The 12,701-nt window shown below is 38.8% G+C and overlaps 1 protein-coding gene across 4 annotated transcripts in view; it reads right to left on the reverse strand.

Annotated features, from left to right (window-relative positions):
* Nucleotides 1–12,701, reverse strand: part of ACOX3 (acyl-CoA oxidase 3, pristanoyl) — a 31,717-nt gene extending 19,016 nt beyond the window's left edge. Inside the window, exons 1-7 of one of the 4 annotated variants that reach the window (XM_041402951.1) lie at nucleotides 12,669–12,701; nucleotides 10,241–10,407; nucleotides 8,571–8,804; nucleotides 7,426–7,497; nucleotides 6,592–6,681; nucleotides 5,997–6,140; nucleotides 5,071–5,159 (exon numbers count right to left, since the gene is read on the reverse strand). In XM_041402951.1, the coding sequence (XP_041258885.1) occupies nucleotides 5,071–5,159; nucleotides 5,997–6,140; nucleotides 6,592–6,681; nucleotides 7,426–7,497; nucleotides 8,571–8,804; nucleotides 10,241–10,396 (785 nt within the window). In that variant the 5' untranslated portion in view covers nucleotides 10,397–10,407; nucleotides 12,669–12,701. Of the gene's footprint in view, nucleotides 1–5,070; nucleotides 5,160–5,996; nucleotides 6,141–6,591; nucleotides 6,682–7,425; nucleotides 7,498–8,570; nucleotides 8,805–10,240; nucleotides 10,408–12,370; nucleotides 12,615–12,668 lie in introns of those variants that run through there. The other 3 variants (XM_041402950.1, XM_041402952.1, XM_041402954.1) reach the window with 3 other exon arrangements.

Consider the following 12,701-nt stretch of genomic DNA (forward strand, 5'->3'; position numbering starts at 1 on the left):
TTTTATTTTCTACAATCAAGGCTCTAGTCTAAGAATGCAGCTCTTATACAGTAATGCTCAATAACAATGATAAAACAACACAGTTTGTAGGCCTCCTAATCCTAACCTAATGGACTTCACAGGCTCACAAAGACCCACTCACACTAAAGCTCTTACAGTCCAAGTGCCAGTGGTATGAGGAGCTCTGGATGTGCAGACTTCTGCAGCTCCTTCTGCTAAGGAACAAAAATGGCTGGTTGAAGTCCACTGCAGATGGGAGGCTGTATTTCTGTGCATCAAAAAACAAATGTGTGACCAGATTTAAATCCACCTTTTCCCATTTTCACCCACATCAAGTGCCTTTCAGTGTGAAGTAGCTATGGCTGTAGAATTTTGAGGCACATGAGCATGACAAAAATGAGGGGATAAGGCAGCACTCTGCAGTAATGTGGCCACAGCCTAGGAACACGTGCAGCACTGTAGGTACCCACATAGTGTCCAACCCTGACTGCAGAAACCACACGAGTGGGGCAAAGCAGGCAAATGTCAATGATTCTGCTACAAAAAGCACAGCTTTAACTTAAACTGTAAACATGCAAGATTTGTTTGCAAAACACCTAGCTCTAACTGTGGTAGAGGCACTTTTCTCAAAGACTGAAGTGTTCATGGTGTATTCAGATAACATAAACACAGGCACAAGCATTTTAACATTCTTTTTTCATCTATAGCAACTTCATTGCTATTGACATTACAATTGTTTGAATCTTACATCAGAGGCTGTAAGTCAATAAAAAATATTAAACAAGCCCAAGCTTGTTTATTTGGGAAGCAGGACTGATTTTTAGATTTGATTTCATATATCTCTGTTCTTTTTTCTTTAGCCACTCCTAAGGCTGTCAGTGAACCACACCTGACAAATTATCTGACTTAAACCTACAAAAATTGGTAGGGTTTTTTCATTAGTTTTCAGGCAGTTCCAGTTCCCCTACAGCTACATAAATGTTCATTAGAGCAGAAAGAAAAAGGCAGTGCGGGAGTAGAAGCAAATAACCAAAGAAGCTGATTATGGATATTATCTTCATGGAACTACTGCTTCAGATTGAAAAATGAAGTTCCAAAGACTATTTAGGCTTCAACTATGTATTAGAGCTCCTATCTTCCTGGTGAAATAACTGCAACAGTTGCAAAATCTAAATGCCACTTGTAAAGGCTTAGAAGTCATATGATATATCCCATCTTTGTCAACATACAAGGGATTATAGTGAGGGCTTTCTGAGCCATCTCTTTCCAGAAGAGATCCTTTTAAACAATTTATTGCTTTTTTGTCAAATAAATGCCCTTTACCCATTTCTTCTTGGGCATTCTGTTTTGTTTTTGGTATCCAGAAACTGAATCTGGCTTCACTGATTGCTAGAGAACATGCTGAACATCTTAGTGTGTTCTATGTGTGCAAAGATTGATCACATTTTAATTGTAAATGAAAAGCTGTTAAACAGTTCATAAACCCCATCAGTTTTCCCAAGCCCACAATTATCATTAGATCCAGTGAACAATTCTTCCTCCAGAAAGACCCTTTTCTTCCCTACACAGGCTTAAGGTAAAATGAGTTTAGTTTCTCTGGTTCTTCCCTTACAAAGGGTTTTATCTGCTCAACAAACTGTATACATGTTATCAGTGGGACACAGCCAAACTCAGAACATGTTTTACAAAGACAGGCATACTAAGCACTATTTCAGAAATACAATTATAGCTGATTTTCACTCTTCCCCATGCAGATTCAGTTGGGCATCATTTCCATCTCTGGAGAGGGGAAAGCAGAAATTTGCTGCTAGTTAAAACTGGACATTAAACTGGTTCACCACCAATTCAGTGTCCATCATTTACTGATGTGCACTGAAGTAATGGGTAATCTGGGCAATGTTCCAGTAGCTAAGGTACATTCTTCCCCACCTCCCCCCACAAAATAAACCCATCAAAAAAAGCCCCACACCAAAGGAAGGAAACAGAAATGCACATCAACACATAGCCCAGCTCTTCATTTTTATGTGTGTCACACCCCTACTCCTTATGCCTACCACGCATTTTACGGAAAAGCCCCTGAAATCCCAAATACTCAGGGATCTTTTCAGTAGGTTTTTTTTCCCTCAACTACTACCATTTCGGGTCCTCAGTGAGCAGCATATTTCAAAGCCTGCCAGAGCACCAGCAACAGGTGGACATTTTAATATTATAAAATAAATACTGAAGCATTTGCATCCCCTGGTGGCAGTCTGATGTAACTTTGGTAAGAAAACACAAACCCAGTCTAAACTCTCCATAAGAAATGGTTCTATTTTTACTCCTTTATGCATTGATTACACAAATTATTGTAAATTTCCTAGAGAAATAAAAATATTTTTAAATATATTGTAGTGATTTTGTCTTTTTTTTTTTTTTGTCAGGGCAGCTAAAGTTACAAAGACCTGCAAACACCATATGATTTTTGGACATTCAAATTATGAAACTATGAGAATTACTTGGAAAGTTGATTCCAGAAATGGATTTACACTGCAAAAATTCCCACATTAGTTCTGATATTCCTTCTCTTACTAAAAAAATTATACTCTGCATCAGCAGGAAACCAGCTTTCAGCCAAAAAACCCAAGAGATTGTTTTTCAAAGCCAGAATGCACAGCTACAATCAACTACTCTGTTTTCCTACATAGCATAAATCAATAGCATTTTCTAAGGAGGCTCTGGAATTTTTTTCCCATGACCCTCATTAGTGCTCAGGAACATAACTCTCTGTATCCATACTGAAAATTATTAGCATAAATTTCTTGAAGCACAGGACAAAATCAAACATCTCTGTCAGACATGTCAGACTCTGATCCCCACTGTGACCACATATCCTGAGTGTAACTACATGGAAACAGACCTGATTTACTAAGTGTTCATGGTAGCTGAACCAGACTTCACACACACATTCAAAAACACCTGGCAGTGCATGTCGTGGAGACTAACAGCAGTCCATGCTTTCTCTGGGACAAACGAGGATGTGAGATTGCTAAATGGCCAAGGAGAACACCTTGACAAGGCTGTATCTGGTGAAGTACCTCCCTGTGGCTCCTGGCATTTTGCAGATCATGCAACCAACAGTGCATTTTCTAGGGTGGCATGGCTTGTTGTCTCTGCAAACAAATGCAGAAGTCCCTCTCCAGTCCCCATCCAGACCTTCATATACCTCTGAGAGCTGACATCTCCAGCCCTGATGCTTCTGACATCTCCGTGTGAGCAGGAAGGTTGCAGAACAAAACTTGGCTCCCTGGTTCTTGAGAACAATGTTGGCCTGCCTCCAATCTTAGACCTCTCCAAAGAAAAAAGGAGCTAAAGTAGTTCAGGAACACAGGGCCCTGGAGCTTTTAGCTAAATAAGGGGTATCCATGGGTAACCTTGGGCTCCCCCATATTTCTTTCTTAATCGCAAGTGCTGCCCTAAGGTTTCTAATGCAGGGACTACCTTAATGCATATTTAAGAGATCTATATCCATGACTGGGGCTCTTTGGGAACTACTGTTTGAACACAATTTTTTTAAAACAACATGAACAAAGTAAAGAGGAATGCCCTATGACAGCTTTAAATTACATATGATGTCAGCTTAGATAAGGGACTTCATCTGACATTAAGATAAGAAGTCACTGGTATCTCACTTAAAGGGTATTTTATGGATCATAATTTCAAATTATTCAGTTATTACCTGTATTTTAATACATACTCTTACTTTTTCCTCAGTAGATAATGGAGAAATGGATTTAAAATTATGTACATTTTAAAGTCACATAACAAGCAAACTCTTCATTCTGGTCTTGCACATAAATCTATATTGCAATATAAGAATGAACAGCAGAATTTAAATACTTCTATAGAAATATGAAGTTGAGTAACATTTAGATTACTCAGGCCCATGATGCTGTGCCATCTGGTGGCTACTAGTCTGTAATGCAGAAGCAGGAAAAAATACCCACCTAACTTTAAACATCTCTCTTTTCCAAGTCTTTCTTAAGTTTTCCTCTGTAAATTAATTTTGGGTTCTTTAAGGTTTTTAAAATTTATTTATTCTGTGTCTTCAGGAAACAGATAATCAATGATAATGAGCTAAATAACCATAAAATTCCTACAACCTTCTGGAAAGACAGTCAAAGCCATAATATTTGAAGTCAGGATACTTTCAGATGCCTATACTGCATTTACTGCCATGGCCTGTTTTGAAGGACAATACATAAACCTGTAATGAACTGAATCAACAGAAAGAAGTAAATTTGAGGCATAAGGAAGTGAAACCCTTCTGTACCATTTAAAGTTTATGTCTTTATACAGACCTACGTAATTATTCCAAGGCTTTAAATAATTTTTACATAATGACTATTTTAAAGCAGAAATCTGCCTCAGATTCCTCACTGTATCTCCTCCCCATCAGACACCTTTGGTTATTAAAGCAGACACAGAAAGGCCCTTGGATCCATGACTAAGAAATGGAGCTCGGCACTTTTTTATTTCAACTGTACACACATAACACAGAAGAAAATAACTAGCCTTCTCTTTCTTGGCTGCAGTCTAGAAATCCCGTGGTTTAAACAAGATACATACTTTCTCTCTTTGGTCTCATTTATCCTAATCTTTACTGGAAATAAACCTTGTCTGGGGACCACCCCCAGCCTTCCTGTGGGCTGGAAATCAACAGAGAAAATAATTAAAGTCTTACATGCGGATCTGTGCAGAGGCTGATAAAGTTCTTTACTCAGAACTTACTCGATATTTTTTACCATTATTATTGTTGAAGAGTCTATAACTGCAAGACTGCCTGGGGATATTCACAGAATACCAGGAGCACTTCACATTTTAAAGAGTGAGAAAGGCTGAAAGGCTGTTTATTCAGACAGAAAATACTGAAAATCAAGATCTTTCAATCTGGGTTTTTTTTCAAAATATCAATAATTTTAAACCACTAGTGAACACTTCAGGAGAAAGGACAGAACAGATACAGGAGAATCTTCACAGCACTACATTGTGATATAACCTAGAATGTTTTCTCTTTCAAATGTATTGACTTACCCATTATCCAACCCATTCAGCCCAAGTTTCTTTCCTATGTCTCCTACCATCACACCTGGCATTGGTAGGAGAGTTTTTGTATCTCGAATCTGTGCAGAAGTGAAAAAAAACATTTCAGTAACAGAGCAATGAAAGTTATTGGCTGAATTTTTCAAAGGTTGAAAATATTCCCAACTTGTACCCTGTTATTAATGATAAAGAGATCTCTATGTTTTTCTCAAGCACATAATCCTGCACAGAACTTGTACTCATGCAACCTCTCATTCAGAACATAGATACTTTAATGAAAATTACTTTGGAAGATGACACTAATTACATCACTGTTTTAAATATCACTTAACACTGATGACTCTCTCATCAGATTAGCACTGAAATCTCCTTCAGGTGTACACAGATGAAGCAGAAACCATTGGAATTTTTATGTAACAATCAGCTTTGAAATATTACAGTTCTGTAATAAATTTTGCTCAGTCTGCAACTAGTCTAGTACATTTTACTATGTACGAGTTTTGTACTGCACTGACATATTTTGTAATGCCTTTAATTTTATAAAATGATTTCGGTGGTCTTGCAGATTCATGCAGATCAGCCTGAAGCATTGGCAGACATAAATCATCTTAAGTCCCGTGCAAGATTTTCAGCAATTCATATGAAACAGATGAGTTCTATCTATATAAGTACCATGATTGTCTGGAGACTTTTCAGCTCTTTTGTATTTTCTGAAGTTTTTGCAGAAAACTGAGAGTATAAAACCAGCTCTATAACCTTCATTAAATCAGTGAACATTTAAAAAAATATCCTGGTTACAATTCCAATAAAACATGAAGGTATTAAATAAAGAATCTGGTCAGGTATAAATAACAGTCTTTAATTTGAACGCACTCTTCCCCAAAATAATAAAACGATTGAAAACGTTTCTACCCTACCTGTACAATAAAGGGATGTAATCCTTGGCACTGTCCATCAGGAGTATAGAGCTGGGCATACAAAACTGCATGAGTGGCATGTTTCCCCATGTTACCAACCCAGAACTTTGCAGCTTCAAAGTCAGGTGTATTGATGACAAATTCCTGTAAACAGGAAATAAAAAGAATATTACAGAAATTAAAAAAAAAAAAAAATCACGCCACAGATTTTTTTTTTTTTTTCACCACCTGGCAATGTTCTGAAAACAACTGCCAGGATTTATTCCATATTGCATTCCAGCACCTGAAATCGCTCTTATTGTGTTCAATTATAGAGGGAACACATGTAGTAAGGAAAAAAAATTAGAGCTTAAAAAGCTCATTATCTCATTGTAAAGACTCAAACTCAGCTTTTTAAGTTGCTCATTTAAGCAGTTTAAAATGCAGATTAATGGACTAGGAAGCATTTCCTAGATCTTAAGTTAAACTGAGCTGTGAGTTCAAGTAAAGAACTGAGAGAGTTGTTTCAGCTGTGAGAGCTGAAGCCTATGCAGGGACCAACTCCTTCTTACACAGTTTAGTATGGAAAGGCTGACAGTGTGCATCAAGGACTAACCTGAGTGCTGGGATCAAATGTGGCCGTAGTCCGTAAGCCTTTGGTGTTACTTCCATGGCTGAGTTCAGTCAGAGCAAAACATCCAAAAATCTAAATAAGGAGATACAGGGCACAGTTCAAGACCACTTTATTACATCAATTGAAACTGCAAGACTTTCAAATGATTTCAAATTCAGCTGCTGGAGAGTAACTTGGCAAAAAACCAAACCAAACCAGGAAGTGATAAAGAGCAACAAAAGAAGCACAAGGCTCAGTTAAAGCACAATCAAAATATTTATCTTGCAAAATCAGAGGGTCCAGCCAGATAGTGAATGCTGCTCACATGGCCTAGACTGCAGAAAATGTTTAGGATTGGCACTTTCTGTATCAGACAGGCTGCATTTATTCTGCAGAGTGCTTAGTCCCAAGTCCCCACTGCACTCCATGTGGTGTTTCTTTGGCATTAAGACATTATTATTTTCCATTTTATAGCATTATAATGGAATTTTTATGGCAACACATCAAGGTTAAGAGTACCCTAGCAAGATACTCTTAAATGACTCTGGACGGAGCCTGAACTGGTGTAATGTCATCTATACTGCCTTTAGGGAAAAGTTCCCAAATTTTGTCAGCATGTTAACTTGTACAGTCTAAAACATATCCAAGAAGTGGTTTATGAGCTAGTAGTGAGAACAGTCAGAGCTCAATGCTTGAATCTGCTCCATGGCCTTCTCTTTTGCTATTTAGAGGTACCTAGGTATGTAAAGATATCAGAAATAACACTAAAACTGCAAATAGTGCAAACACAGTTCTAATAGTGTCCATTTCCCAAAAATTATGAGAAAAAAAAATTACCTCCATGCTATAAGTTTGTTTCAAAATGTGTGCAAATCTCTTAGAAGCACTCATAATTGAACCTGCAAACGTCTGCAAAAACAGAATAAAGAATTAAATCAGTGCCCTGTGATGAAAAGCACAAATTGCACATGACTTTTAATAGTGATGTCCAGTAAAGAGACCAGGGAAAGTGGGCTGCACAGTAAACTATAATAAGACTATAACAGGGGGAGGTAAGTCAGGATTCAATCTTGTCAAGGTCCCTTTACAGATAACTGAACTTGTCCCAGCTCTAACCTGTTCAAGCCTTCATTGCAATTGGTTAGAAATACTTTCCACTTGTCTTTAGTGACATTCTTTTGAGCAAAGGAAACCTTAAATACTATTTTAGTTCATTTTACCGCAAACACATTGGGAACTGAAAGTAGCTGCTTCAGGATCAAACAAGAATGCAGATTTGAAAGCTACGTTCAGTTTTTCTACATGGATATTCACACAACAAAACTCTAATTTCTTGATGGTCCCCAGCTGTGTGAATAGGAATAATTAATTAATTTATTCAACTGCTAATATTTGACCAGCTATGTTGAGCATTCTTTGTGAGAGACCCATCTGGGAAACAACTGATTTACAGCATTCAGCCACTGATGCCAGTGAGAAATTTTAAACTGCTTTCCATTCCTTCTGGATTCTGCCCTCCATTAAGACTGAGGCTCAAGCAGATAAGTTTCTGATACTTGCAAATTTTTAGCAAACACACAGCTACCAACAACCAAGTTCTTTGGCTGCCCTAGAGAGGAAGCAGAGGAGTAAACAAAAGAAGGCATAAATTTTTTTTTTCTGTATTTCTGTCTGTACTGTTTCACCTTTACTTTCGAGGTGGGATTCCAGGGGAGACAGGGGTTTAACAACAAACATTACCCACAGCTCTCTGACTAAACAGTTAAAACTCAATACCATTCTTGAAAAGAAAGGACAAGGAAAATATGATTACCCACAGCTCTCTGACTGTTCTAAACAGTTAAAACTCAATACCATTCTTGAAAAGAAAGGACAAGGAAAATATCAAGTTTAAATAAAATAGGCATAAAGCAACAGAATTATGGTATTAGAAGTTACTTAAATTCAAACATAGATCACTACAGTCATTGAACTGTACTTACACCAGAATGTAAGAAAAACTTGAGACATAGAGACCAATCATACATTCCTACACAGAGCACCATATCAAAAAGCCTTAATGGGTTCTCCATCATCTCTTGCTGAGTGAGAAACTCATACTCAAAGAGCCTTTTGCAGCGCAGGAAGGTCAGCTCCTGGTATTTCTCACGGCACAAATCTTCTCCAGGATGATGTGCAAAGAGAGGATCATTTTCCAGAGCGGAGAAGATTCTGTTCTTGGAGGGGAAAAAACTGACATGAGAATATTGACTTAAAATCATTTAAAAAACCTGTTAACTTCCTTCCAGAATAACACTGGGTCTCAAACTACAATCATTTGCTGTAAGGTATTAACTTAAAAAGCAAAAAGTCCAGAGAATTTGAAATATATTTAAATTATCTGTCATATATACAGCTCATGCAGCTGAATTTTATGACATCTCCTTCACCATGAAGCAATTCACTCCGAATCTACAAGAACAGTATGGTAAAACTTAATTGCTTTGTGTAGCAGCTTTACTATCTCAATATATGAAGCTGCTGGCAAAACCTAAGGGGCTAAAGTCCCTCAGTCTGAGGATAAAGGTAAAACTCCAGGGTTACACTCAGAAATATGCCATGATGGTAAAACCATTAAGCTACCACAACTGCTCTGTTCCCAGATGAAAATTAAAAAAGGCTCCATTTAATGGAATCACCATATGCAGCCCTGCAATGTGGGATGTGCATCTTTTAATATTGTAATTTGGATCCTTTTTGTATTAGGTACTATATTATGGCATTTTTTTATCCCAGACCTGTATGTTCAGGATATCCACATCTTCTTGATTGTGTTTCACATAAGAAGGAAGAAACCCAGACTTCCTGTGCTTTCCTTTGAAAGGCAGTCATTCCCTTTCTCTGTGTAAACAACTCTACATGCCCACACAGCTTTGAAACTCCTTCAGACACAGAACACATGAGGTTTTTTCTCTGCTCTAACACACACCAGTCAGATGCAGAATAAGGCCTTCTTGATTTCTCTGATCTACCTGCTAGGATTTTGACAATTATGGTGAAGATTCAAGATTACTTAAATCTATGTAAATCTACACCACCTTCAGAAATGTAGTTCTTTCTCCTCCTTTATCTCCAAGTCATGCATTTCCACACCATCTCTTGTGCTGCAGTTAATCTCTTTTCTTGGTAGGGTTAGATTTCAGCAAGGTTCATATGCTAATCTCCAATTGCAATGCCACAGAAGCATTAATGCAAGCACAGAGCATTACAGGAAATTAGGTCAAAGTAAGACAGAAATAGTGTTTGACAGTGACTTAAACTTAGCTCTGTATAAGTGCCTTGCAAAACCATGTGGTCTATGATTTAATGCAAACAGTAAAGAAATATGGTAGAACATACCTATTTCTCAGTTTGAAATGAACACTCAAGTTCTGAAATGTAGCACCTGCTGGTCTCCCCTATACTGATGTTCAGTAATTAAATGAGTCTTATGACACAGCAGAGTGGATTGCTTAAAAATTCAATTGTCTTCTGAAAATTGGCTGTGCAAATCAAATTTCTTCATGCTCCATATTTACAGATCATTATTAACTATACTCCCTTTAAAAAACCATCCTTAGTTCTACTGATATCTCCACAATTACAACACGCTTACAGTTCTTGCAAAGTTTACCTTCAGCTGGATGGTATCTTCACCATCTGTGAACAGTGCCATCTCCTTCCAGTTGAAGGAAGCTTTCTTTCGATATCTGGAAAGCGGGCCTTTAGGGAAATCTGCTAGCAAATCATCCCGTGAATTTTGGCTGCCGTGAATTTCCTTCTGACTCATTGTTAGCTAAACTGCAGCAAACAAAAAAAGATAAAACACAAAATGAAGCACCACAGATGCCTGTTTTTTAATTACAAAAAGAAGTTAAAAGAGTTGTTTAATTTAATCCATGGACTAGTTTAAATGTATGAGTATAGCACTGCAGAGGCAACTAAAATCTTGCCCTTCCCTTTTTCTAATTCAACTGGCTTGATACAAAGAAAAAAATGCCTTTGATCCAATGTAAATGAATTACATCGTCTTTGCTATTAAAATATGAGCTAAATAGGAAACAGGGACACCACTGGTTATCACCTTATTGTGTGTTAAGAAAGTAGGTGATAAAAGACCCAGGTGAGAAAATACCACATCTTAAACAACAAATGGAGTAAGGCCCCACAAAGTCTGCCGGCAACTTTGTATGCATCTACGGGTCAGCTGAGAGCACTACAAAACTGCACAGACCTGCAGGGTTTCCCTGTCAGGAGGTACAACTGCACTGGTTCGGGAGAGAGAGAAGAATCTTGCCTTTCAATAGACCCTGGCCCGGAGAAATAGAGGGTGATCCTCTGCTGCTTGCAGAAGCTGGGGCTGGAGAGCCCTCTGCTGCTCAGGGCACACCCAGCGATCCCGGCCACCACACCGGGCAGAGATAGATCTCTGCTGCGCCTGGAGGGTACAAAACCCATGGGACAGGGCAGCAGCAGCTGGCCACCATTTAACGGGACTGGCTGAAAGAAGCAACTCAAAGGCATAGCTAGGACATCCTGGCCCAGGGCTCACTACAGATTTGAACATAATGAAGTACAGAAACTACTTCAGCAGTCTGCTTTTTCCACCCCTTTTTTCCCCGTCATCATCTTGATGTGTCTTCTTAATACCTCTCTTTTCTTTCAACCTTATCTTTTTATGGAGGTCATGCTCTAGTTCTGAACTGTACAAACACAGTAGAAGGGAACAACAGGATAGTATTTCTGCATGTGACTTTCAAATCAGTTCTAGGAAGATGCAGCTCCCATACTGAATAACAGATCTGGAAAGGGAGAATTTTTTATTTTTTTTTTTAAAAAGGACATTGAGAAGCTGTTTCAACTTCCAGCCAAATAAACAGATACTACACTTGTAATTGGAAAATAGGTAAATCAGGCAGCAGTTAGATAGGCAAATCAGGCAGCTTTTCACTCATAAAAGAGAAAAAATTACACTGTAATATTGCAGCTGTTGCATCTAACTTGATTTACATTGCAAATCAGTGATATTGCTCAAATGAGAAAACCTCATTAAAAACAAAGCGTTCTGTACTTAAAATAGAACACAAATTCTCTGACTTCACGCAATGTATTAATATAATTTGGCTCCAAGTCAACAGTTTCAAGACTAATTAAGAAATCAAAACAGGTGGTTGCAATAGGAAAGTAACAACGGGCTGTCCTAAAGAATAACTTCAGTGTTAATTTCAGCCTTCCTCTGAAATTGTGAAACGTGTGCGAAGGTGGAAGTAAAAACCACATTATTTTCAATTTGCAAAGAACTGCTGCAGTTTCACTGCGAAATGTTGAGTTGGAAACCTTTTTCCGTGCAAAGCGCTCCTGCCAGTAATTCAATTTCATAGCCGGGCACCAAAAACGGGTCAGAAATCACAAGGGCAAAGGACAGCTTGCAGGATACTATCCACAACTATCTCAGGTAATAATGACACAGCTCAGACACTTAGTTGTCAAGAATAATGATACTGTACCCTTATGGCTAAGACATGACATAACCAGTGTTTTATTTTATATTATATCCTATTTATACATTTTATGTCTATATATATTTTTAAAAATGTATGTATTTATTTAATTTTCTATCTATATCCTATATCCGAGCAATCTGCTGCTGGCAGTGGCCCAGAGCAGGACAACCACGGGCAGGGCAAGGGCAGGGCTCGAACCGCTTCTGTGCGGGTTCGCTTCCTTCTGCTCAGACATGACAAAACCAGACTACATAACGTACTGCAATTTGCTAAAACAGGTGTACCCTGATGGGCCGGGCTGACTGTCCTGTGTCAGTCAGCCGTCCCGGTCTGGAGTTTGCTCTCCGGAGGCGTTTTCACGCAGCTGTTCTGCGCCCGCTGTCACAGCCGCACAGACCTTCCCCAGACAGAGCAGCACCGTGACGACCCTCCAGCCGAACGCTTTACTAGGAGCTGGCGGCTCCCCGTCTTTTCAGCCCTAGGACGGCACCGCAGCAGCCTCTTTCGGCGCTTGGAGCCTCAGAGGCACAGGCGGGGGCGAGGGGACCCGGTACGTACCTGCGGCCGCCGCCGTCTCCGCCTCGGGAACTG

The sequence above is a fragment of the Onychostruthus taczanowskii genome, unplaced genomic scaffold (genome assembly GCF_017590055.1).
Source record: "Onychostruthus taczanowskii isolate IOZ18803 unplaced genomic scaffold, ASM1759005v1 scaffold2, whole genome shotgun sequence".
NCBI classification, from domain to species: domain Eukaryota; kingdom Metazoa; phylum Chordata; class Aves; order Passeriformes; family Passeridae; genus Onychostruthus; species Onychostruthus taczanowskii.